This window comes from Typopeltis vanoorti, chromosome 7, assembly GCF_054136105.1.
Source record: "Typopeltis vanoorti isolate ZY-2024b chromosome 7, IOZ_Tvanoo_1.0, whole genome shotgun sequence".
In the NCBI taxonomy this organism is placed as follows: Eukaryota; Metazoa; Arthropoda; class Arachnida; order Uropygi; family Thelyphonidae; genus Typopeltis; species Typopeltis vanoorti.
Genome location: NC_143555.1, coordinates 92,300,455 through 92,327,902, shown reverse-complemented (window position 1 = coordinate 92,327,902; position 27,448 = coordinate 92,300,455). Strand labels below are relative to the sequence as shown.

At 35.7% G+C, this 27,448-nt stretch overlaps 1 protein-coding gene across 1 annotated transcript in view; it reads right to left on the bottom strand.

Annotated features, from left to right (window-relative positions):
* Positions 1 to 27,448, bottom strand: part of LOC150104864 (uncharacterized) — a 66,616-nt gene that overhangs the window by 18,373 nt on the left and 20,795 nt on the right. Inside the window, exon 3 of the mRNA XM_090396023.1 lies at positions 15,449 to 15,530. Within this exon, the coding sequence (XP_090252149.1) occupies positions 15,449 to 15,530 (82 nt within the window). The remainder of the gene's footprint in view (positions 1 to 15,448; positions 15,531 to 27,448) is intronic.

Here is a 27,448-nt window from a genome sequence, read left to right as displayed (position 1 = left end):
TTCATTTTTTGTTCCACACACAATGTCCTTAACTAAATTCTGTGAACCACAAATTTGCAGTTTTTTATTTTGAAAATATTCTATTGGCTTATTAACTGGCTCGCCATGTTTTGTTTCAAGGGGGCATCTGAACTTTGACGGTTTCATAGATTCATTCGATAACACTTCGCAACAAAGAACACACTGATCTGTCTTTGCCGTCTTTATTCAGAACAGAAAATCCCATTTGCAAATAGGATGGACAATATTTGCGTGATTTATTATATAAAATGTATTTATAATATAAATCATAATATTATAAATCTCAAACCCAATATAATAATATAAATTATAATTTATTAAATTAAATTAAATTAAAGGGTTGGTTATTCACCTCTGCTTTACAAAGGGAAGAAGTAATGGTACCAACATTCGTGTTAAATTTTACTTAAACCATGGGCCTCAAGAGCCAGAGATATACATTGCAAATATCCCAGGTGTGAGCAACATCATAAGATAAAGTTTAATGAAAATAAACTATCCGCAGACCTCCTTTGAATTACTTGTGGACCCCCCTGGGGGTCCACAGACCACAGGTTGGGAAACACTGATCTACACCAATGCCATCAACTGCCCATCGATGCTACTGCAAACTTGTAGGAACCACAAGAAGATATTGTTATAGCAGATTAGTTTGAAATAGCAAATTCTCTTCAAATACCATTGTGTATAAGCTTAAGTTGGAACATTTTTTTTAGTAGTCTGTTAAAGTGAGTAAAAATTTGCTATAGTCAGAGCTGACTGTACAGTAGAATCTCACTATAGCAAACACCAGTATATGAAAATTACTGAAAATTTCCAATCAAAGCCCCGTATGTACAATTCTATGCTAAAAGAAATTCACTATAGCAAACTATGTAATACAACAAACTATTCTAGTGATCCCTACACATTTGCTACAGTGACAGTCAATATCAACTGTATATGGCTTAGTTGCTCAGTTTTCTTCCAATTTTGTGACAGGTTTTCAATGCAATCTAAAACACCTAACTTATTTTAATGAACATATATAAAATAATGGAGAGTAACCATGCAGGCTTGTTCTAGAAGGTTGCTAAATGTGGTATTCTCTGTCTGTGGAATGCTCCCTATGAGAATAGGCTGAAGGTGTGTGTGGGTTGCAAAGTTTAATTGATAGGCAGAAAAGAGGGGACATTATAGAAACAAGATATTAAAGAGTTCTGTAAAATCTGAAAAATTTTCAATTAATAGCACTTGCAGTAATAACAACAACTGTAGCTATACAGCATCGTGTATATAATAGGAAGAGGAGGGAGAAATCATGACAATAAAATATTTATGTGCATTTATGATGCCAGTGTTACAATGGCAAAATAGTCATTTTTCACTTCTGTTTTTAAATAATTTTGGCTGAGTGGACAGCATCTCTTCTTTACAGTCAACAAGCAGTGAGCTGAATTAAGTGTGGTATAGATGTCAATGAAAGTCTTTAGGATAGATAAATTTCACTGCCAAGTGTAACTATCACCCTGCTTGCTGGAAGCAGCTTAAAAAAGTTTATTTGATATATATAGCAGGAAGTTTTTCCACTTGGTTATACTACGAATTAAAGCTATCAAGAAATTATATTCTTGGTTTAACCCTTTATCTAAGCGTAAGCAAACAAAGTTTGCCCCTGAACTATTTTCAGGACTAGGCAAATCCTATAAAGAAGCTAATGACTTCACATCACTTGCCTTAGTATCCCATAATGCAAAGCACATCTCCTTACAGACATGTATAATGCCATGCATTATGGGAAGGATCACTACCCAGGCCAATCTTTACTGAGTCAGAACCAGAGGTGATACCAAGGTCAAAGTAATGCAGAAGTCATATTTCCATATATAAGTAGCCGAAAGGTGTCACATTTTATTATTAAGATATTTTGGATTAGAGATAGCTGCTGGAAGTTTTTCTGCTTGGTTATACTATAAATTAAAGATTCCAAGAAATTATATTCTTGGTTTAATCCAAGATCCAAGGCCTGTGTAGCTCAGTGGAAGTGGTGCTTGCGTCCTCTGCGCTTGGTCGCTCGAAGTCAGACTTAAGTTCAAGTCTAGTTGCCGACTGGAGGAACTTTTTCTAAGCCTTTCTTCAACTGATTCCCTAGTTAGTCGATCTCTGGCACGAGCAAGTGGGTTTTCCTCCCGGAAACTCAGGTTTTTTATCCCATAAACTCATGAAAATCAACCATAGTAACCACATTATTTCAGACAGTAACATATCTTGTTAGGGTTAGGTACCAAGAGATGGCAGCACTTGTTTGCCAGCCTCTTCATTGGTGGCTGCTATAATTAGTGACAGACATGGACCAGCTGTCTGTAATCGGCTACCGGTGGAGATTGAACTGCCCACTCAGTCTCCAAAAGCTAGATAGGGTATAAAGGCCTCACCTACTCCCTATAAGGGAATAAAAGGCGTTAGCTGATTTTTTTAGCTAAATTCTTTATTCAAATGTAAGCCCAGTCCTGAAAATAGTTCAGGTACAAACTTTGTTTGCTTACACTTGGATAAAGGATTAAACCAAGAATATAACTTCTTGGTGTTATTCTTGTTCTTGAATTCATTCACAGTACTTGTGAAGTAGTGTAAATGTGCAAGCAAGCACGCATGCACACCACATCCAATGATAATCCATTCCAATCATGCATCACTCTATGAGCGAAAAATCTAGCCCTCATCCACTTCTTGACATTATTCATTCTCAACTTCCAAGGATGCTCTTGTGTCCTTTCCCTATCCACCATAAAATGAAAAATTCCATTTGCTGAAATCCCGTATGACACTTTCAGAAGTTTGTAAGTCTCAATTATATCAACCCCTCTTTCTCCTGTTTTTCAATGTCTGTATTGAAAAACAGGAGAAAGAGGGGTTGATACAAATTCTCAATCTATCTTCATAATCAGTATTCCTTACCTTACCTAACCTCTTCGCTCCCTGTGGAGCATAGGGCCTCAACCATTGACTTCCATCTGACTCTATTCAATGCTTCTTTTTTGATCTCTTTCCAGGAATGTCCCAGCTCTCTTGCCTCTGTTTCTAGTTCTCTTCTTCATGTTATCCTAGGTCTACCTCTTTCCCCTCTTGCCTTGGGGATTCCATTCTAGTGCCATTTTTGCTATTTCTTTATCTGGGTTCCTGATTGTGTGAATTATCCGGTTCCATTTTCTTTTAGTGATTTCATTTCTGATGCTGGTTTGACCTGTTCTCTCCCAAAGTTTTATGTTTGTTATTTTATTTGGCCAGTATATTCCTAGTATCTTCCTCAAGCATCTGTTTATGTAGACCTGTATTTTATTTATGTTTTCCTTTGTTAGTGACCATGTCTCAGCTCCGTATAGTAAAACTGGTTTAACACTAGTGTTGAAGAGCCTAATTTTGGTTTTTAATTTTATTTTTTTGGACCCCAAAATTTTTTTCATCATACTGAATGCAATCTGTGCTTTCTGGATTCTATTTTGTATGTCCTGTTTGGTTCCTCCTTGTGTGCTGATCACTGATCCCAGGTAGATAGTTATCTACCTTTTTCCAGTGTTTTCCCTAGTATTTCAAAGACTAAATCTTGTTTGATTTATCTTTATTACTTTAGTCTTGTTATGATTTATTTTATTAAATTATCTATTTTCTTTTGGAGGTGTTAATGTTTTTGTGCCAAAAGGCATATATCGTCTGCAAAATCCAGGTCACTGATTTTATTTGACCATCCCCATTGAATGCCAATCTTTCTTCAGATGTTTTCTTCATCACCCAAACAATAACAATCAGAAAGATGGTCGGGGATAGTATACATCCTTGACTTACTCCTGTGTTTGTTGCAAATGGTCCTGATAGTTTGCCATTATTTATTATTTGGATTTTGTATTTTTTATGAGTTTTCTTTGTTATATTTATGATTTTCTGAGGAATCCCGTAGTGCTTCATTAACTTCCACATAATCTTTCTATCTATGCTATTAAATGCACATTCAAAGTCAATGAATCCCAAAGATAGGCTACTCTGCCACTCTATTAACTGTTCAACAATTATTCTTAGTGTTATTATCTGATCAGTACAAGATCTGTTTGCCTGAACCCAGCCTGTTCTTTCCTCAGTTTAGTTTCAATTTCTTGTTTCATTCTTTCTAGCAAAATTCTAGTAAATACTTTACTTACAATATTTAGAAGTGAAATCCCTCTCCAATTTTTGCAAAGTGTTATATCTCCCTTTTTTGGCAGTTTCACCAGGAGTCCTGTATTCCAGTCTTCTGGCCATTCCTCCTTTTCCCATATTTGATTAAATAGCAGGTGTAACATTTCAACAGCAATGTTTATATCTGCTTTAAGTAGTTCAGCCTGTATATTGTCACTCCCAGCTGCTTTATTGTTTTTTGTTTTCTTTACTGCCTGAGTTATTTCTAGTTTAGTTATAGTTCCTGTATTTATTTTAAGTATTTCTTCTTCTGGTATTGCTTGTTCTAGGTTTTCTATTTCTCCGTTTAAAATTTCTTGGACATGTTCTACCCATCTTTTTTCTATGTCTGCTTCATTTGTAAGTAACTTTCCTTGTTTATTTTTTACAGGCCCTTCTCTTTTAAACTTTCTTGCTATCTCAAACAACCTCTTTGGGTCAAATTTACTTGCTGCTTCTTCAGCCTCTTTACACATTTCCTCCAGGAAAACTCTTCCTATCTTTCCTTGCACTTTTTATTACCTGTCCATTTTTAAGCCTGTATCTTTCATTTATCCTATTTCTTTTGTTTTCTTCTGTGCGTTACAGAAGTGTATTCCATAAAGCTTTCCTTTCTTCACATAATTTGATGGTTTCTTCAGAGATCCATTGTTTACAATTCCTGCTCTGCCTTCCCAGAACTTCTTCAGCAGTACTATTAAATATATTCTTTATTTTTCCCAGTTCTCTTCAATGTCTATTTCCTTATGTTGTTCTACAAGGCTTCCATATTTATTCCATAATGTTACTTTATATTTGTCTTTTGTATCCTTGTTTTTCAGTTTGGATATATTGTATTTAATTCTTTGGTTCTTGCCTTTAAATATTTTTCTTGGTTTCATTTTTAATTTTGCAATCAATAATAAGTGGTCTGTAAAGGCATCTGTGCCTCTCCAAACTCTTACATCCATCAAAGAGGTTCTCCAAGGTCTGTTTATTAAAATATGGTATATTTGGTTTTTGGATTTCTTATCTGGTGATATCCAAGTCTGTTTATGGATGTATTTATGTTTAAATAAGGTTCCTCCTATGATCATATCATTGAAAGTGCAAAAGTCTTTTAGGATTTCCCCATTTTCGTTATAGTTTCCTAAACCTTCTTTTTCCATTATTCATTCGTATCCCACGTTACTATCTCCTACTTTTGCCATGTCACCTATAATTAAGAGCATATCTTTACTTTTTACTTTATCTACTTCTTTTTTGCAGCATGTCATAGAAGTCTTCTTTCTCTTCTGTTTTTGCATTGTTTGTTGGTCCATATATGTTTATTATAGTCACATTTCTGTATTTAGTTTTAAATCTAGCTTTGATGATCGTTTCAGAAACTGGTTTCCATTCAATTAGTGCTCTTCTAGCAGCTGTTGTTAGCATGAAAGCTACACCTTTGCTATGTGTGTCGTTTTCATTCTGGTTTCCAGAATATAAAATGTATTTGTTTGTTGTTAGTTGGATTTCTCCACTACCATTCCATCTTGTCTCGTTTAGACCTAGTATTTCTATTTTGTATCTGTCCATTTCTCTGGTTAGTAAGTTAGCTTTTCCACTTTTGTACAAAGTCCTAATATTCCAGCATCCAATTTTGGTTAAACATTTTGGGCAAAAGAGGCTTTTTCTTGGAGTTTGTTGCCTGTCCGCTTCCCCAATGGGACTTTCACTAGCATGCTTCATTTTCCCCAGTGTACTTCTCCCTCTTGGTTTTGTGTCAGTTTTCCAACAATGGTTGAGGTTTCTGTAGCAATATGTTTTTTCATATTATGGTTGCTAGCCGCAAGTACAACCCTCCTCCTTTCTCATCCAGGCTTGGGACCGGCAATGGCGGAGTTAATCAGTATTCCACAATCCTGATATTATTTTTAACACTCTCCTTTGTGCTCTCTCTCTCTCTCTCTCTCTCTCTCTCTCTGTCTGCTGTATCAGAATCACCACAGAAACCAGGGGACCAGACCTGCATCCATGTGAGGTAAAATGATATCATTCCTTATCTTTACATTTCAAGTTTGTTTCAGCATTGCAATTATTTGCAATCTTTGCTATATTGCCCTTGAACTTCAACTTCCTGTCTCCTAACTCTCCAAGATCCCTAGCCCGATCCATTTCTTCTAGAATAATCCCACCAATATAATATGACATTGGATATCTTATCATACCAAAGTGCATGACTTTACATTTACTAACATTAAATTGACAGCCATTTTCACATGCCCAAAATTCCAGACTATTGAAATCATTCTGCAAGTGCATATCAGCCACATTGCAGATTACCATTACCTAACTTTGCATTAGTGTTATTTATATATCTGTATGTCTCATGTCAAATCCTTCTCAATGTCAATGTAGATTGAATAGCAGTGGACAAAGGATTGATCCTTGTGTGACACCACTGATAACCTTAAATCCTGCAGACTCACATTCTTCCGTATACCACATTTTGATATCTGTCAGTAGCCATCCTCATCTATGCCAATAATTTATAATCCAATCGAATATTTTCCAATTATGCAAGTCTTCCAAACTATTTTCTGTATTCTGTCAAAAGCCTTAGCAAAATCCAAAAGTATCATGGTATATCCATTCCCCCCCCCCACCTTGTCTAACTCAATGGTAACATTATTATAGAATGCAAGAAAGTTGCTCAAACATGACCTTCCCTTAAGTAAACCAATGCTATTTGTTGCAAAGTATAGTTTCTCTGTCAATTCAATTCTATATGCGAGCACTAATCAATTTTTCCAAAATCTTCACCACCACTCCAGAGATACTTATTGGTTGACAGTTGGATACATCAATCTTTGAAACATCTTTGTGCAACAGGGATCATTATACATTCTTTCCATTCATGTGGAATCTTCCCTGTTCTGAGAATCATATTATATAGCCTGGTCAAAGGAATAGCCACCTCACCTGAGCACACTTTTAGCATCCATGCCGATATCCCATCAGTCCCTATTGCAGAATTCTTATTCAGTTTATGCAGTAACTCTAGTACCTCCCTCAAACACCTGAGTTTCTTCATACAGCAAAGAGGTAGCTATATGCTCAATGTTTCATACACCAGGTTGATAGCTTTTTAGAAAAACTGCCACTCATTAGCTGAACAATCTCTTCTGCATTTGTCACCCACATACCATCTGAATTCAACAGAGTTATTCTTTCATATTCATTCTTTCTTTTACTTGCAGCATAACGATAGAATTCTTGTGGGTTGTCTTTAGCTTGTAAAGCCAGTTTCTTTTCATACTCAGCTTTCCGTACAACAGTTGTGATGCTTATAATTTTTAGAACTGACATCATCTTTATGTACACAGTATTCCTTCCACATTATCTTGATCTTATGAATCTCTTGCTTAATTAGATTACGCATCCATTTCACTCCTACCATATTTATTCTTCAAACTCTAGGGATACATTCTGATAGTGCATCATTTACTTATTTTTAAACATTTCTTATGCACTGTCGACATCCTTCCCATCCAACAACTGATACCGTGGTGCAGAACCCAGCATACTCCTCAGGTGGTAATAATTTCCTGCTTTGTAGTCCAGCATGAAATCTTTTCTGAATGGAATATTCATAAACTTAGTCACTTTCCAAGTAAGTACTGTCACCAACCAGAAGCAGAATAGTTACATTATTAACTAAAATCCTCTCTAATACTATAATCAGATCAAACACTCTTTGACCTTGAGTTCTTTGTCACATGCTGCTTGAGGAAGCTGTCTCACAACAGCTCAATAAATTCAGTTTCATTCTTCTAGTGAGATTTCACAGCTATCCAATCAATGCTCAGATAATTAAATTCCCTAATTATGATTATGCATTTCTCACCCATCATCTCTATTTGGTAATGCATTTCTTCATCAGCAACAAATCAACTATCTATAAAAACCCCACTATGTATATGATCTTGATAGACTCCACGTTACACCAGATAGCTTCAAACTCACTGCTATACAAAAAACTGTTATTGGTATTGCAGTCATAGGTCTCAACTCTTACTGAATTCAAGTCATATAATATCATTAGCAGAACATCCCTCCTCTCCTCTCCTATCTATCCTTCCTAAAAATACTGTACCCTTTTGCACTTGATATCTCTGATAGCCAGGTCTCAGTAATGCCTACAATCTGAGATCCCAAAGTATTGACCAAGGCAACGAACTCTACCACTCTGTTGCTTATACTCCTAGCATTCACGTAGAGACATAATAAGTTCTTCTTCTCTTCTGTTCTCAAGATGGGTTAAGTCCCACATGGATAAGAGCCTTCCATCATTCTCTGTCCAAAGCAGGCTCTTTCATATGCTAACAGCTCTGAAAGTCCAATGCAGTTCTAACTCAAAGTCTTATGTTCTGCAGATTTCTTGTAATTTTGCAAGCTGGTATTGGAGCTTTGATTTGTCACCTGTTACAGATCATGTAAAATTACTACATGGTCTGCATATATGTGCATGTGACTGGTCTTCCATTGAATTTACTCCTTTCGTTAAGGAGAAATTTTGGAAAAATCTAAGGCTTTATCCCATGTTAATCTCAGTCTTTCTGTGAGTCTTGTACTCTCCAGAGAGCCCTCAAATAACAGGTGAGGAAGTCTGTCTGTCTGGTTCCATTTGCACAATGTGACAAAACCAGCGGAGTTGATGCTTTTTAATTGTGTTAAGAATTGTTGAGTTAGGGATATTCAAATCTTGCAGCACTTGTACATTAGTCTTATGTTCTGTCCAATTAGTTCTGTTCATTTTCAGAAGCATTTCATTTCAAAAGCCAACAGTCTCGTTTCTGCTTCATTTTTAAAAGTTCAAATTTCTGTCCTATAGAGAACTGTTAGTAGTATACTTTTGAATAATTTTATTTTTAGAGTTGTAGGAATTTTGTTGTTTTTCCAAATTTTATTAAATTTATTCATCACTGACCAGTGATGCACTTAGGATTTAATCTTGGGGAGGGTCTGAGTTGAGTAGACAATTTGAGAATACACACTACGCATTGCATACGACCTATAACTGAGCATCTGCAATGATCACTAACTCATAAATAGAATAGAAATAGAACACATGACACAACATAAATTTAAAAAATGAATTTTAATTAGAAAAGATTTTTGGAAAATTTTCTAGTGTTCCCCACCCCCTTTGGAGGGAGGCCCCTTTCCCCTCCCCTCTGGGTGCACCACTGTCATTGACCATGCTATCGAGAGTGTGTTTTATTGTTGCTATGTCATTTAAATTTGAAGTCAAGTATTCTCCTAGGTAATTAAAACCATTAACATTTGTTCTATGGTTTCCTAATTAAATGCTATTTGTATATCTTCAGTCATCTTCCAATTATTATTATCTTTGTTTTACTTGAATTTATAATCATATTATAATTTCTGCAGATTTCTTGTAATTTCTAGTAATTTTGCAAGCTGGTATTGGAGATTTGATTTGTTACCCATTACAGATGATGCATAATTACTACATCGTGTGTGTGTGTGTGCAGTTTTTTAGTAGTGATATTTTTGTACTGAACTACTACACTTGTATTCTAATAGTAGTTTAAAACAAATCTTAAGTCTGTGTTAATATTTTTTTAATATTTTTCTTTGTTAATATTTGAATAAGTTTTCCTCATTTACAGAATCGAATGAATGCTTAAAATCCACGAAACAGCAATAAAGGTCTCTTCCCTTGTCCCGTGTGATTTCAGCCAGACTATGAAGAGTAAAGTATGGTCAATTTTTGACTTGTTTTTCTAAAGCCAGCTTGTTCTTCTTCTATTAGACATTTATAAATGTCATTTAGATGATTGTGTATTATTTTTATAAAGATTTTGTAAGATGGCAAAGAAGAGTAATTGGTCTATAATTGTAACATTTTTGAACATTACCGTTTTTTGTGTAGACACAAGATTATGCCTATATTCAAATCACGCGGGATAGATCCAATGAAAAGAATATTATTGGAAAGTTTGGTTAGTTGTTTAATTAGATCAGGTCCACCATTGTTATAGAGCTCTACTGGAATTTCACCAATTCCAGGTGCTTTTGATAATTTCATTTGATTAAATGAAAGGATTACTTCTTCCTCTGGGATTATGGGTGCTGTATCTTTCTCACTGGTCAGTATATGTGGGTGAAAGCTTTTATCTTTAAAGATATTAGATTCCCATGCACTGTTGACATTCTTTCCTTATAGCTTCTTAAGCCATGGCACTGTCACCATAGTCTGTCATTATTGCCAGTTTTGTGGTTCAACATAGACTTTATTCTAATTAAAAAGTGCACTAACATGATAGCTTGTCTCCATAATTCTACATAATGAAAACAAAAGGTTTATTAAATGAGAAAGGGGAGTGCAATGCAACGACAAAACTCTGAATTACATTTGTAGTAACTCAACATTTCTGGGATATCTGATTAGATATAGTACAGAGACCTTTCACCACACCATAGGTTAGTGGTTTGCTTTCTACCCTTTGCAATTCTGTTGACACCTCTATTTTTCTCAGATTTTCCAACCAATGCTAGAGCAACCAAGAGCTCTGTATTTTCACATGCCCTCATGCTCACTGGAACTCATATTATGCTTTAATGGAATGAAGACAGCCTTTGGAATTAAATTAAATCAAAGGTTAAATGACTCCAATATTTTGTCTCAATCGCCAAAGACATCGTCTGGGATACAACATGAGAATTGTAATGTGCACACAAGCAATGGACGAGATTACACTGAAAGCCTAACGTCCTGGGTTGGATACCCTCTACAGGCATTTGTATATAGAAGATTGATTGTTGTGCAGCAGGTCTAATAATTACAATTTCCCATATCTTGAGAAGTTTTATATAATTATATTTATTGGTGTTGAGTTTTAAGTTCTGCCACAAATTCCAAAAGAAGTCTTTGATGTTTTTTGTGATGAAGAACAACAGATTTTTTCCACATGATTTTGTGCAGGGCATGTAAGCATAACCTGCTAGACCCAACTAGCCATAATATGACAGTAGATGTACTTTATATTCTTCTAGATAGATGTAAGATGTGTAACCAGCCTAACCATTACACAACAAGCTGCACAAACAGAAAACCTTGTATATACCTGGAACTGAGAGATGGGTGAGTGATAGCATTTAGGGGTGCAGATAAGAGCAGCTAGCTACATATGGGGTTTGGAAGCACCATACAGATATTTTTTTTTTCAAGGATCTGGCAAATTTTTGAGGTGCCATGAATGTAGAGAATAGTAATCTCTGTTCCACAGGGATCTCTGTATAATTCAGAGATCCCTGTGGAAATGGCATTTGTATTCATAGCACCAGGCCACCTGATGAAATGTGATTTCATAGGCAGTCTAGCACCATGGATGCAAATGGCATTTCCTGGAAAAAATTTTTTTCTAAGCCTTTCTTTGACTGGTTCCCAAGTTTCAATCTTTAGCATGGACAAGCAGGTTATTTCTCCAGAAAACTTGAGTTTTTCATCCCATGAACTCAAGAAAATCGACCATAGGATTAACACTATTTCAGACAATAATATAGAATGTTATAAGGATAAGATGGAGGCAGCATTCTGCTATACTCTCCCCAGGTGACAGTTACAGTCATTAATAGTCTTGGACTGGTTATTCTGTGATTGACTAAGGACAGAGGCTAGCTGGCCACTAGTCTTCAAAAGTTACTTAGGGCTAAATGGCCTCACCTACTCCAATTCAAGAATAAAAGATATTAGCAAAGGACATATGTAAGACAGGGCAAGTTTTTTTTTCTAATTGTAAGAAAGTCTAATTAAAACACAGGTTGATGGCTCTGTTAACAATATTTTTTATAATGCCAAATTATTGGAAGGAGAGAGATGACGGGAAAGTTTGTGAACGTATCTTCCTGTGTGAGATGGTTTTCTGTAAACAGAGAAAGAAACCTATTGTTAGACATGCGATTAAAATATCAAGATAGGCCAAACTACTGTTATTTTCTTTTTCTATAGTAAACTGGATTCTAAATAGGGCTGGTGGGTCTACTGAGGTGGAGGAGAAAGAAAGAGTTGTGTAAAATCTTGCAGGACAAGCAGGGGTGCTTGTGTAAAGGCACTGCCGAACTGCAGCACCCCCAATTTGTATCGATATATAAATACATTAATTAATTTATTTATATTTGGCTTGTAATATTTAATTTAATCATTAACATCATCATCAAATTCCTGACATGCACCTTCAAGGGGTGTACAGGATATGATAGTACTACATGAAAAATTTACATCATTACTAACTTCTTATCTACAATTTTCCTCCAAATAGGTCTGTTACTTGTCAAGACTCCATATGTTTCTTTTCCTGAAATTCTCAGACTATATTAATTCAATTAGACTGGTGCAGTCGATAATCAAACAAATTTGTCTAATTGAGAAGAATGAGAATTTTGGCGAACTGCTAATCACAAGTTGGACACAGAAACCTAGGTCTGCTTTGCATGCAGCAGGAACTAGGGCTAGAGTTAAAAAAGGATAAAAAAGGATCAAAATTAAGGTAGAGTTAATTTAAGTAAAGTGATAAAGAATCATATAGAAACTGTTGTTAAATTAATTATTAATTTAACAACGGTGCAGTCAACAATATAGATAACAAAGACAATAAAAGCAAACAGCAGAGAAATATAACAATGGAGCAGCTGACAGGATTGAAGTTAAAATAAGTAAAAAGTGTAGTAAATAGTAAATAACATAAGTTTACAATTACCCCCCCCCCCCAATATAACATTTGTATCTGAGCCATGTGGCCAAATGGAGAATGCATCATTGTATCTTAGCAAAATGGAAATAAGTGTTGAAGAATCAAGAACACATTTTTAAAAATGTTCCATATAGAAACTGGTTTGTAGGGGGGGGGGGGGGGGGAGGAGAACCATGGAAGTAACTAGCATGGATAGCAAAATTGGAAAGGTCATGTGTGGAGAAAAACATTTCTGATGAATGATAAGAAGTCAGAAAGGGGGATAATGACAAATAAAGTGATGGAGAGCTTTGACATCACTTCTTAATTCTGGTGGGCATTATCTAGAAGTGTGGGAAAGCAAAGTAAGACCTGCCTTGTGTGAACTGCACACAAGAAAAATCACAGGAAAGAATAAGAACAGAAAATAAAAGTTTAAGGCACTTATTATGGAAGATCTTGAAACTTTTGTGCTATGTTTTTCAAGTGAAGAATGGAGTGCATCTCTATGGTTTTTCTTGTCATCAGGAAAGCCATTAATAGAGAAAGGTTTTTTAAGTTGGTTATTTAGTTAGCATATGATATTGCCAAGAAATGATATTCCTGTTCGTATGAAGTATCTTCACAACTAGTCTACTTATAGAGACTCTTCACTTCACATCGATTGCCTCAGTGTCCCATAATGCAAAGCCCATATCCTTTCAGAAGTGTGCTTGGCTGTGCATTACGAGAAGGATCAGTATCCAGACTGATTTCAACCTTTATTAAGATCTCACCAGTGAAAGCCAGACCCAGAAAGATACCAATGTTGAATTAATGCATGTCATAGATTTTTTGTATGTAAGTAGCAAAAAAGGTGTCATCTTATCATTAAAATACTCTGGATGAGATAGTTTGATATGGTCATTTTCAATGACAATAAGGAAGCTAAGGAAGATTATAACGACAACAACAAAAAAAAAAAAAAACTGTTAAAGAGTATATAATACATAAAAATAACACAGCACACAAAAATTTCAGTACTTAAGAATAACAAAATATGTTGTTTAATGCAAACAAGTTTTACACAAATCCCAAAGATTTGATCTTATGTATAACACACAGAAAACTAAATTTAAAAAAAAAACCCTTTGTTGATAACAATGACTGCTGATAGCAAAAACATATGCTAATACTTTGCCACTGGTAGATGCAAGCAGAACCAATTATGCAATGAAAACTTGAAAGTATCATGTGACATGTATACTCTAATTTTGAGACTGTCTTATTAGACATAATGAACATTTTTTAAATGAATTAAAGCACCATCAACTATGATACTGAGGAACTTTCATTAAAGCAAATATTTCATAAGTGCATCAACTAGCATCATCAGAGCTGGAATAATAACCGACAGAAACAATAAAGAAAAATACAATATTTTCTGGTCATGCTTCTGCAGAATTGCTAATCAAGTCAATAATTTAAGACTCTCAAATATGAGAAAATGGATAGTAAATTAATTTTGTAGTGGTAAGACAAGAAGAGCATATGGATTATATTCATTTCCAAGAATACATTTAGACTTGACAAACCATGCTTAGACTACTGATCATTGAACTAAAAGCAACAAATAGCACTTCTACAAGTAGCTGTTACAAATTTTTGCAAAGTTATTTTAAGAAATCTTGTAAACTTTACTAACCAAAATTGAATTTAAACAAAATTCACTTTATCATCTTTTATCATATCTTATCTTATCTATATATATATATATAATAAATAAATTATCTTGTTTTGGGGTGTGGTCATTTGCAAGAAGAATATCCATTATCCCTCCCTGCCTCCTCAACACATAGTAATCCAGTTATTTTCTGAGTTTGTTGTTAAATGAAGTTCCATGAATTCCAATTTTTTTAATGTTTCTATTTATTATTGTTCTAAACTCTGATGATAAATTTTATTTATTTATTTTTAATGACAACTTGTCAATGAGAGGTTGTAAACCCATAGCATATTAGCATAGTGGTTATGCAAGGGATTAGATAATTTGGGAACCCTGATCTGGAGATCAAAATTATACTTTTTCAAGCCATTTCAGTCAGATATCATGATGGTGGCAACAAAAATACTACCTAAAAGCATTCAAAAACATCCACAATAGAGTAACTTGAAATACACAGATCTTTAAAAAAATAGAATAGCACTGATAACAATTTTCTTTTCTTTTTATCATATTATGGATTTAATCTTAAAAACATCAAGAGGAGTCTTAGATGAGAAAAATTATGCAAAATCTGGTTTAAAATTAAATGAAAATGTTAATTCAGTTTATGTAATCCTGTTTGGAGCTCACTTGAGAATATTTAAAGATTCTGTGATAATGAAGGTGAGTGTTTAATGTTAAGGGATAATGATTCATTCATTCAACCTCAAATATATAAAATATTAAATTGATACTATAACTTCAATAACACCTTCACAATCAGGCTGTTTTAAATTAATTAAAATTCATATGAATACAAGAAACAAAAACTTGCCTGAGCCTTCTTTATCAACATCAGCAACCATATTCTTTATTTCTTCTTTCTTAGGTTCAAATCCTAGTGCACGCAAAGCCACCTATAAAAATATCTATATTATTCATCTTTAACACATTCACAAAAGGCTATGTTTTTGCAAATGTCATGCATCTGGCAGGAGCTTCCTTGACTTTATAACATGTTCCTTTGCTTTGGATAGCAGGGATATTTTTACATATTTGCCAACATGTTAATATGCCAATTTCAAGATTTTTGGTAGAATTTTCATGTAAAACTAATATTTGTGAACTGTCTTCATAGTATACTTATACCTTTAGAAATTTAAAAATACAAACAATTATAGAATTTCCCTTAATTATCAGTGAATTATATATCCAGAAAGGAAAAAGTCTTTTCCCTTCTAACATATTGTATTTTTCAGATGATAAGACGAACCTCAAATTTATGAGACAATATTTAGAAAAAATATACTATTATATAAAAATATTCACAAACCTTAAATTTCATTTATTAATACTATAACTTGTACCAGCAGCATTTGTCTTCACTCGTTTCATTACTGTCACTTGTCATATTATTGTCTGAACTATTGTTATGACTCTCTTCAAAAACTAAGTCATCTTTAGTACTATCCATCATGTTACTTATTGCGCATTTTTTAAGAGACTTAATAATTGTCTCGTCCATTCCAAATCACACATATGCTCACCCATTAACTACTATTGATGCAGGTAAAGTTTTCATATGTAAATCAGGGATTTCCACATGTGTAGTGAGGCATGTGTTTGGTTTGCATCGAAAACGTGGGAATCCAAGACTTACCCAGTATTCTGAATGTTACTTGAACAACAGAAACTTGTCTTAAAATCTAAAAAGACAAACAAATAAATCACATCTTATCTAGTTTTGGGACCCAAACTATACCAGCTAAAAAGAACATTGTCTTTTAACTAAAGAAAGAAAACTCGTGTCAAAACTTAAAGACACACCCCAATTCTAAGTCAATTTCTCTATGTAAAAGGTGTATCTTATGGTCCAAAAAATACAGTAACTTCAGTTGCTCTAGAAGGCATATGTAATGATTTGTCACATGCCCAACAGATGGCAAACTGGAAGAATGGGATTATTTGCTGCATCTCACCTCATGTGAGAATACCAAATGACACAATATGTGATGAGAACAGCATGAACATATTAAAAAGAAATATACAAGATTAATTTCAGATCATTAATATTAATCAAGTATTCAGAAAAATTCAATTGTCATTTTCAGCTGCATTTTAGTATTAAAAAAAAAAAAATCTGAATTTGGAAACCTATTCTTCTTCTGGAATATCATCCTCCTGCTACACAACTTATTGATACCTATCAGGCAGTCAATCTCCAATCCAATACACCAATCTGCTATCTAACACCATCAGTTCCGGTTTAATTACCAGCTTGTCATCTGGCAATTTATCAAAGGGTTTAGCAAAGTCCAAATATACCACTGTGTATGCATTCCCTTTGTCCAATGCATGTTACCTAGTTATAGATGCATTGGACAAACATGATCTTCCTTTAGCAAATCCATGTTATCCATCAAAGAGAATGCTGTTGTCAACCCAATTCTGAATCCAGATCCTCATTAGCCTCTCGAACACTTATACCACAACTCTGGGGGGGAGCCTTCTCGTATCCTCTCCCCCCCCCTGTCAGTAGTGTTACATCTTGGTACATTGCTGGTGCTTCAGACAAAAGAAGCCCCAGAGAAGAATCATAAGTAACATGAAGCTAATGTCTCAAACAAGGCATCCAAAGGTACCAAGCCTCCTGGACCACTTACAGCAACTATGATGAATACAAAACTTAAAAAGCTCCATGCTGGCTCAATCATCGCCCAGAATAACAAGGACTGCGTTGCTTGTTTGGATGGAGGGCAAGCTTCAAAAAATAAGTTACAGTCCCCTAAACAACACACTCTCAAGTTCTTTCTATGTTCCCTAAACATAGAAAGCCTATCTAAATCCAAAGCCGAAGTCATCAGCAAAATAGCCAAAGACAAAGCAATCGACATCTTGGCTCTCCAGGAATCCATGTGCCTGACACAGCCCTCAACACAGCCCTCGTGTCTTATAAATGCCATACCAAGCATGGCCTGGCAACCTACAACCGGCCTGGCCTCAAGGACATAACCCAATGTGTACCTGATGCAGAATACTCCATAGTTATTAAAGTTCAAAATACCACCATCTACAATATCTACAAACCACCATCACAATTCTGGCTTGATCAGATGGACCAGCCACCACTTAACCCTGCTATCTATGTTGGTGACTTCAACTCTCGTCACACCATGTGAGGCTAGTCCTCTAACAACCGGGACAGTAATAATATAGTTAACTGGATGGATACATATAACCTGTATTTGATTTACGATGCCAAGCAGGAAGGCACTCTCCACTCAGCCAGATGGAATAGAACCTACACCCCAGATCTGTGCATAGTCTCTAAAGACTCTGAAGACCACCCTCTGCCAACAACTAGAATCATCCTCAACAGATTCCCTAATAGTCAGCATTGTCCTACACTAATAGAGACAGGCACATCAATCCCAGTCATCAGCAGAACACCAATCGTTAGATGAAACCTTCGCAGGTCTAACTGGAATGCATTTCAGAAACAAATTGAGCAAACCATTAGAGCAATTCCACCCACTCCTAATTGCTATCCAAGATTTGTTAAACTAATCAAAATTGCAGCCAAAGCCTCTATTCCTAGAGGTTACAGAAAACAATACATCCTATGCCGGAGTAGAGAAACTATGGAACTTTTAGCCAAATATGAAAAAACAGAAGACCCAACTGTTGCTAAGGAGCTCATAGCAATGCTGGATAAAAACAGATAGGAAAGATGGATCTCAACCATCCATGAACTCGATTTCACCACATCTAGCCGGAAAAGCTGGTCACTTCTGAGAAAATTAGGTGGAGCAGAACCAACAACACACAAAACAACAGAGATAACTCCTGATCAAATGGTTAATCATTTATTGAAAACCTCCAAGATACGTCTCAGCTCTATCAGGAAAATTACTGTGCAATCTTCCATCAGACAAATCTTGAAGATGGGCCCCGAGCTTCCTGAACTTATACACCCAGTATCTGGGGAAGAAGTGCAGGAAGCCTTAAAACTCACCAAGAATGGCAAGGCTGCAGGAGTGGATGGTATCCTCCCTGAGTTTCTAAAACATCTCAGTCAACAAGGCCAAACATAGCTGACCGCCCTTATCTCAAAAATTATGATGACTGGTAAACCACCAAATCTGTGGCCGGAAAACAAAATAATTGCCGTGCCCAAACCAGGGAAAGATCCAAATGATGTGAAAAATCTATGACCTATCTCCTTGCTTTGCTCCACCTTTAAGCTCTTGGAAAGAATTCTCCTTAAAAGAATTTCATCACTCATCAAAAGAGCACTCTAGATTAAACAAGCTGGCTTCAGGCCAGGAAGAAGTTGCTGTGACCAGGTCCTGGCCCTGACAACACAGATTGAAGCTAACATCAGCTTATGACACAATCTGGATCAGGGGCCTCCTCCTAAAGCTAGGAAATAATTATAAGGTGCAAAAAAACTTTCCAGCTTTTTGAATCCATTCTCTCCAATAGAAGGATCCAGGTCCATATTGGCAGAAAAAAAGAGCAGACCCAAATTCCTTCACAACGGTCTCCCTCAAGGCTCTGTGTTATTCCCTTTACTTTTTAACATCTATGTGTACGACTTACCACATACCAGCTCAAGCAAGTATATGTACGCTGATGACCTAGCGATCCTACATCAATCTACCTCCTTGCCAACCTGGAATCAACCTTGAACACAGACCTGAACATCCTGGAAGAGTACTTCAAGCAGTGGTACTTGAAGTCAAATCCAAAAAAACTGTGTCCATAGTATTTCACCTGAACATTGTTGAGGCGAATCGACACCTCAACCTTTCTTTCTGTGGAAAAATGGTAGAACACGAGCCTCACCCGAAATACCTTGGAGTGAGCCTGGACAGAAGCCTAACCTATAAAAGGCACATCACCAACCTGTCCAACAAAATTAAAATGAGAAACAATATCATTTCAAGGCTTGCTGGAACAACCTGGGGTTATAGTGCAGAAGTCCTAAGGTCGTCTGCACTAGCCCTCGCATTCTCTGCAGCAGAATATTGTGCCCCCTGTCTGGAAAAGAAGTGCATACACTAACATTATAGACGCCCATCTAAACTCTACCATGTGCACAATTAGTGGGACAGTGAGAAGCACCCCTCTCTCTCTCTCTCCTGGCTGCCTGTCCTATCTAACATTGCTCCATCAAACATATGGAGAAAACAAGCCTCGATTAAAAAATAAAGCAATGAGCAACCCATTTTTGCCCCTGCACCAGTCTCTCATAAATCCACCTAGTCTTCACCTAAAATCTAGAAAGCCATTCTGGTCCATGGTTGAACTCTCTTCAGTTGCCCTGCCATCAACACCTGACATGTGGAGAGGATACTGGTCCAACAATCTCCCAACAAACGGCTTCCTGGTAGAAGATCCCTGTGCTCTGCAGCCTGGTTTTGCTCTTCCTAGGAAGATTTGGTCATCAATCAACAGGATCAGAACTAACCAGGGAAGATGTGGGTACCTATTACATAAATGGGGGCTGTTAGACCACCCTTATTGTGATTGTTCTCCCATGGTTCAGATGATTACTCATATTGTGTATGACTGTCCAAGGTGCCAATTTCACGGTGGTGGTCTACAGGACATCCACAAGGTGACAGATGAGGCCTTGGATTGGCTTTCCAGACTTGACATTGACCTGCTGTTCTATATTCCTTTTACCATAAGAATAAATAAATAAATAAATAACCACAACTCTAGACAAACTGATTAGCCTAATTTGAAGTCTTAGTTTTATAACTTCCTCCTTTATGAAGCAGAACAATTTTTACCCTCTTTTCACTCTAAATGCCTTCCACTTTCCAAACTAAAGCTGTTGTTAACTCCCTGGAACATTCACTCAAGACACATGGTGATATATCATCAAGTCCTACGACCTCATTGACATTAAGTTTGCTCATTTCTCATATATCTCGTGCTCACTTGCCATCAATGTCTCCTCCTCTTTCCCCCACTGCACTCAAGTTTTGTGTAATATTACTTTGGCAAGCATGAAATACCTTTATGAATTGCTCATTAATTCTCTACTATATCTCCTCCTCAGTGATTATCATTCTACCATTTTCTCCAACCAGTATTATCCTTCTAAAACCATTTCTTTCTTTCTTCTACTGGCCACATATCAAAAATCTCCCTAGGATTTCTTTTGGGATCATTAACTAACTGCTGCTTGTATTGCACTTCTGCTTAGCAAGCAAGTTACCTTTCTTGCTTGCTTGCTCTTTGTACTTCTCATGCAATTAACTATTACCTCCACTCATCTTGTGCTGCCTCCATAGTACCTTCTTCCAAATTGCATGGGTCACCTCTTCATTTATCCATTTTACACACACCTTATTTGACCTTAGGAATGCATTCAGACATTGCCTCTACCAGAGAAATCCTGAACAGCCCCTAAGCAGCATTAATCTCCTTTCCATCCGATTCTTCATTCCATGATATAGCTGCAAGTCATCTCATGAGCTTGTCATACCAACAGCCTTATAGTTCTCATATATCCCTTTCTCACAGAAGTCCTCATGTGGCTGCAACCACCCAAGTAATCACTTCATGGTCACTTTCACCAACTGGAGGGAGATAACATCTCATTTACAATAGCATCCTTTGATGAGATAATCAAATCTAAGAGCCTTGATCCCTGTGTATCCCTGTTACATACCATGCTTAAGGTAGTTGTCCCTCAAAAACTCAAGAAATTCATTCTCTTTGCCCTCCCCAATACTGTCTCTTCGTTCTAATCTATATTACCATAATTAAGATCACCTGTAATGATCATACGTTCCTTATTAGTTACTAGACCAATCTCGATATACATTTCCTTCTTACTGACCTTCATATTACTAGGTCTATAGCAACACCCAGGTAAAATATTTCATTCTGTTCACCTCCACCTCAGATCATACTACTTCAAAACCACTGCCACTGTTTGCTCCTTTCATCTCCACCTTAGATGTGGATAACTCCTCTGCTACCATTATTTATTAAAGATAATTTATATTAAATTATTAAAAAAATAATTATAGCTTTGAAATGATCACCCTTCATGCCTGACAAATAATTGCATTTTTAAGGCATGAAGCTTTTTTCATTCCATATATTTTGAAACTTATGATTCAATATTCTATTACCAATGTTTATTAGAAATGCACACTTTTAAAAAAGAATCCCAATACAGAATTCTGTCATTAATTGTCTATATTACAAGAAAGTAGAAATGTTTTGGCTCAGTAGAACATCTTGCATCTTGGTAGAACAGTACAAGATCTCGTGTATTTACAGACATAATACACTAGCCTCATAATCTCAGCTGCTTCAGTCATAAAACAAATGAACAACAATACTTTTTGACCTAAGAGATTTGATATGATGCCACATGAAAGACTGTTGAATAAGTTGAACTTATGGAACTGGAATGTAAACTATTAATTTGGATAAGTAGGTGGCTGACAGACAAATGCCAAAGTGCTAATATATGAGGGATGTGAATCTGCCAGATTTAAGATGACCAGTGGTATATCCCCAAGAATCAATCTTTGGATCATTTTTTTTCAATCTATAAATTAATAATACTGGGAAGAACATGAGAGGAGATGTCTATGTTTACTGATGATGCAAACATAGACAGGGAAATCAGAGATGCTATCATGTACTGCACTTACAGGATGATTTGAATAGGCTGGGATTGTGAACAAATAATAATGGCTGTTAGTTCAATATCAGTAAGTGTCAAATTTTTGCTATGTGACCTTTAAACCTCAAAGGTCACTGAGCAAAAAATTGCACTTACAACTCACAGGATAAACGTGATACCAAAACAAACATTGACAAGCATGGTTGAGACATCAAGAAATTCTTCCTCGGTATGACTACAACTGGACCACTGTGCATAAATTTGGTCTTCTGGATTCAGAGGGGATAAAGAAGCTTTGGAAAGTGGGCAAAGAATAACAAACATGATATCAAGATTATCATCGAATTCCTGACATGTATCCCTCAAGGGGTGTACAGGATATTATGAGAGTACTACACGAAAAACTTACATCATTATTCACATCCTATCAACAATTTTCCTCCAAATCGATCTGTTTCTGTCAGACTCCAAAGTTATTTCAAACATTATAGTTCTGTCTTCTAAGGCATTTTTTACTGTATCGATCCATCTGTATCTTGGTCTTCTCTGGCTCTTTTTAAAACAAGAGAACATCATCATCATCAAATTCCTGACATGTACCCTCAATGGATGTACAGGATATGATAGTACTACATGAAAAATTTACATCATTACTAACTTCCTAAAATTTTTCTCCAAATCAATCTGGTCAAGACTCCAACATTATCAGATCTTATATTTCTATCGCTTAAGGCACTTTGTGCCGTATCAATCCACCTACATCTTGGCCTTCCTGTGGGTCGTTTTCCTATCAACCTGGCAGAGAACACTTGTTTTGCCAATTGTTCCTCGCCCATTCTGTTTAAGTGACCATACCACCTGAGATTAACTCTGCTAACTCATTCCTGGATGCTGACGATGTCAAGTTCTTTCCTAATATCCTCGTTTTTAATATGATATTGCCATTGATGACACCTGTTCACGTCTCTAATCTTTCTCAGGACTCTCTTATCTGCGGTCTCTAGTCTTTGGTCGAGTGTTTTACTTCTGACCCAGCTCTCAGATCCATAAGTTAAAACTGGTTTTAACACTGTCATGTATATACAGCTAATTTAGTTTTCTGATTAATTTCTCTCATTCCATATCAATTTATTCAATTGACTTCCTACCATACCAGCTTTGTTGATTCTGTTGTCTATTTATATATTTAATTTACCATCTTCACTAAAAATCACACCTAAGTGGCTGAAATGTTTTACTTGTTCCACAATGTTTTACTTGTTCTGGTTCCCTGTTCACAACACACAGTTGACATTTTCAACAATTCTACCTATTTTCATTGCCGACCTTCATACCATATCTATTACAACAGTTATTCAATTTAGTCAGAGAATCTTGCAAACTTGTAGCGGATTTATTTAGAAGTATAACATTGTCCGCATAAAGCAAAGAGCTGATATTAACATCTCCAATTCTGATATCATGTTTAATACCACTTTCCTTCATAATGTGACCCATCTAGATAATGAATAACACAGGGGATAATGTACATCCTTGTCTCACACCAGATTTAACATTAAACCATCTTCCTGTACTTTCTTCAATTCTAACTGATGACTTACAACTCAAAGAAAGACTAAGTATTGCTTGATATAATGCCCCATTGACACCATATAACTGTAGCATATTGAATAGCTTCTCTCTTGGCACCTTGTTCATATGCCTTTTCCAGATTGACAAAACTTAAATACAGATCTTTGTTATATTCCCATGCTTTCTCAATTATTTGCCTTTAAGTGAAGATCTGATCCTGACAGCCTCTATTTGGCGAGAAACCAGCTTGTTCTTCACCAAGCTTTTCTTCTACAATTCTTCTCAACCGTTTCTCAAGTATGTTTGCATAGATCTTGCCAGGAACACTCAGTAGGGAAATACCTCTGTAATTCTCACAGTTTTATTTTCCTTTTTATATATGGGTACTATTAGAGCTCTAATTCAATCATCAGGAATTTGTCCCTCTGTCCAGACTTTCTGAACTACGGAGTGCAGCCACTAAAAGACTTTTATACCACCATACTTAAGCATTTCTGGTTGAATATCATCTACTCCTGCTGCCTTTCCACATTTCAGGCCTTTGATGGCTTCAAGTATGGATATGTATTCCTGACTGCATGCTTGTTGAGTGTTTTTTACCAGGTGCTATCACTGCTTGTTTCATTTAGCAATTTTTCGAAGTAATTACTCCATACTTGAAGGATATCTTTTTCTCCCATTTTCATGTCACCTTTATCATCTCTAACTCTTTTACAGCACTCTTTCCTCCATTTCTAAGCTTCTTCAATAACCTCCAGATTATTTTACCACCTTCTTGATATTTATTTTCTATGTTCTTGCCAAAATCCTGCCATGACTTTTGTTTAGCTAGTTTTACACAGTGTTTAGCATTCTTACATTTGTCTCTGTATTCTCTAAGAGCAAAAGCTGACTTATTTGCCAGGAACTTTTGATATGCTTTCTTCTTTTCCTTCACTGCCTCTTTAACTTCCTGTGTCCACCATGGAGTTCTGATTTTTCTATCCTTGCAGACAACCTCACCACATGCCTCTCTGGTTGAATCAATGAGGGTTTTCTTCAAGGCTTGCCACTGAATCTCCAAGGTTTTGGTTCCTGTTCTCAAACTCTTTCATTTTCTTTTCAATAATCTTTGTGCATTTTAGTCTACAGTTCACATCTGAGAGCTGCTCAACTTTTATTCGCTTTAAAACTTTGTTACATTTTATTCTTTTCAATATGAAATTCAATTTTATCCTGCTCAAGTCTAAATAGTTATCCCTTCCAATTTCAAATCCTCTATACACTCTGGTGTCTTGCACCAGGGAAAAAACATCACTATCAACAATAACGTAGTCAATGAGACTTTTCTTATTCCTTGCTTCTTCTCACCATGGGAATTTGTGCACATTTTTATGTTGGAACATGGTGTTAGTAATAACCATTCCATGTCCTAAGCAGAAATCCAACAGCTATTTGAATGATATATTCATGTAAACACAAGAAACATATTTATTTAACCAAATATTTCGGTCTGGAAATAGCAGACCATCTTCAGTGGTATTACAAGAACAGTTTAAAAAAATACAAGCTAGAATACTAACAATAGATCGTTAAAAATAGAACACGAGATTTTTGATATAGATATACAGTCATTACGATTCAGGCTGGGACGATGGAGCAAGGCCTCCACGCTTTCCTTGAATAAATGTTCGAACCTATAACAGGATCTATGTAAGAGGCGAGTCCTGGCCCAAAAGATGCTGTAGTCAGTTTCAATCCCATGTTGAGCCAATCCAGACTTTTCAGGTTTGTTGTGAAGAATGGAGGATTGATGTTCTTGGATTCTTTTTTCAAGAGAACATCCAGTCTGTCCAAAATAGGAGAGATCACACTTGCAAGGAATTTGATAAACTCAAGGAAGAGATAAAGCTGAGCGTTTGTCTTTATATGAGAAGACAATTTGTTAATAGGTGAATACGTAGTTGTTAAATCATATTTCTTTAAAATTCTTGTGATAGGTTCTGAAATACCGGAGATATAAGGAATAGGCACTTGACGTATTGAAACTTTGTTGTTTTGTGGAGGATTATAAGAATTGAGAAGATGTTGAGTACTTTTATCAGAAAAGTCATTGAGTTTCATGTGTTGTTGGATAGTAGAAAGTTCTTTCTGTAGATAATCAAAAGTAGAACAATTAGTTTTGGCTCTTCTGATGAGGCATTTTATAATTCCCATTTTTTGACATCAATGATCGGCTGATTCTTTAAGAATATAACGACCTGTGAACATTGGTTTCCTGTATACTGTAATTGTAAGAATATTTGAAGGTGACCGGATGAGGAGAACGTCTAAAAAAGATAACTGGTTGTTTTCTTCTATTTCCATAGTAAACCTTATATGATGATGCAAGGAATTAATACTGTTTAAAAAAGAAAGTAAAGAGTTTTTGCTGTGAGGCCAAATAGTAAAGATGTCATCTATATATCTTACTCAAAAAGATGGTTGAGAGAAAATAGATGAGAATAGGACTTTTTCTAGATGTTCTAAATAAAAGTTGGCTAAAGCTGGAGAAAGAGGACTTCCCATGGCTGTTCCTTCTACTTGGCTGTAAAATTTATTTTGACATACGAAATATCCAGAATGTATTACGAAATCGAATAGTTTTATAATGTCTTGAGGAAAGATGTCAGCAAGTAATTTTAAAGTTTCCTTGAGAGGTACATTGGTATATAAAGATTCTATACCAAAGCTAACCATAAGATCTGTAGGTTGTAATGAGACATTTTTTAATTTTTCTAAAAAAAATCTGAGGAGTTTTTTTAAAAAAGAATCAGAGTTGCCAATGTAAGATTTCAATAATTTAGCTAGATATTTGGCTATACGGTAAGTAGGAGAATCAATACAATCTACTATTGGACAAAGAGGATAGTCAAATCTTATGGATTTTTGGAAGGCCATAAAATCTAGGAGGTCTTGCAAAATGAGTTTTAAGTCTTTCAATTGTGTCTTTACCTCAACTGATGACTCCATTTAAGAGAGAATTTAATTTCTTTAGTTGTCTGTTGGTTGGATTATAATCAATTTCTTGATATGTGGAGCGATCTTGAAGCAAAAGAGAAAGTTTTCTTCTGTAATTTGCTGAGTCCATAACTACTGTTGCTTTTCCCTTGTCAGCTTTAGTGATAATGAGATGATTATTTTTTCTCAAGGACTGTAAAGATTTCATTTCAGAAGGAGATATGTTGGAAGGAGAAAGTTTGGCCTTAAGTAGAGAAGAAGCGACTTCTAGGCAAAGAGCATTAGCTTTATCACTAGTTAGATGATTGAGATTCCTTTCAATGTTAACTAGGAAATCTATATATTGTATCTTATTTGGAACAATAGAAAAATCATGTCCTTTTGACAGGATGAGGGTTTCGCTTTCAGTCAAAGGATGTCCGGATATATTTACAATCCAATTATCTGGAGTTATGAATGGCTTGGATTGTCTAGACGAAAGGGCTTCATATTTACGGTTAAGATGTTGACTTGGTTTATTATAAGCACGTTGAGTAGAACGTTTAGAGAAGATTAGCCTCGTTTTTTGTGATGATTACTATGGCTACTCCTTCTTTTCGTTGATTGTCATTGCCTCAATATAAC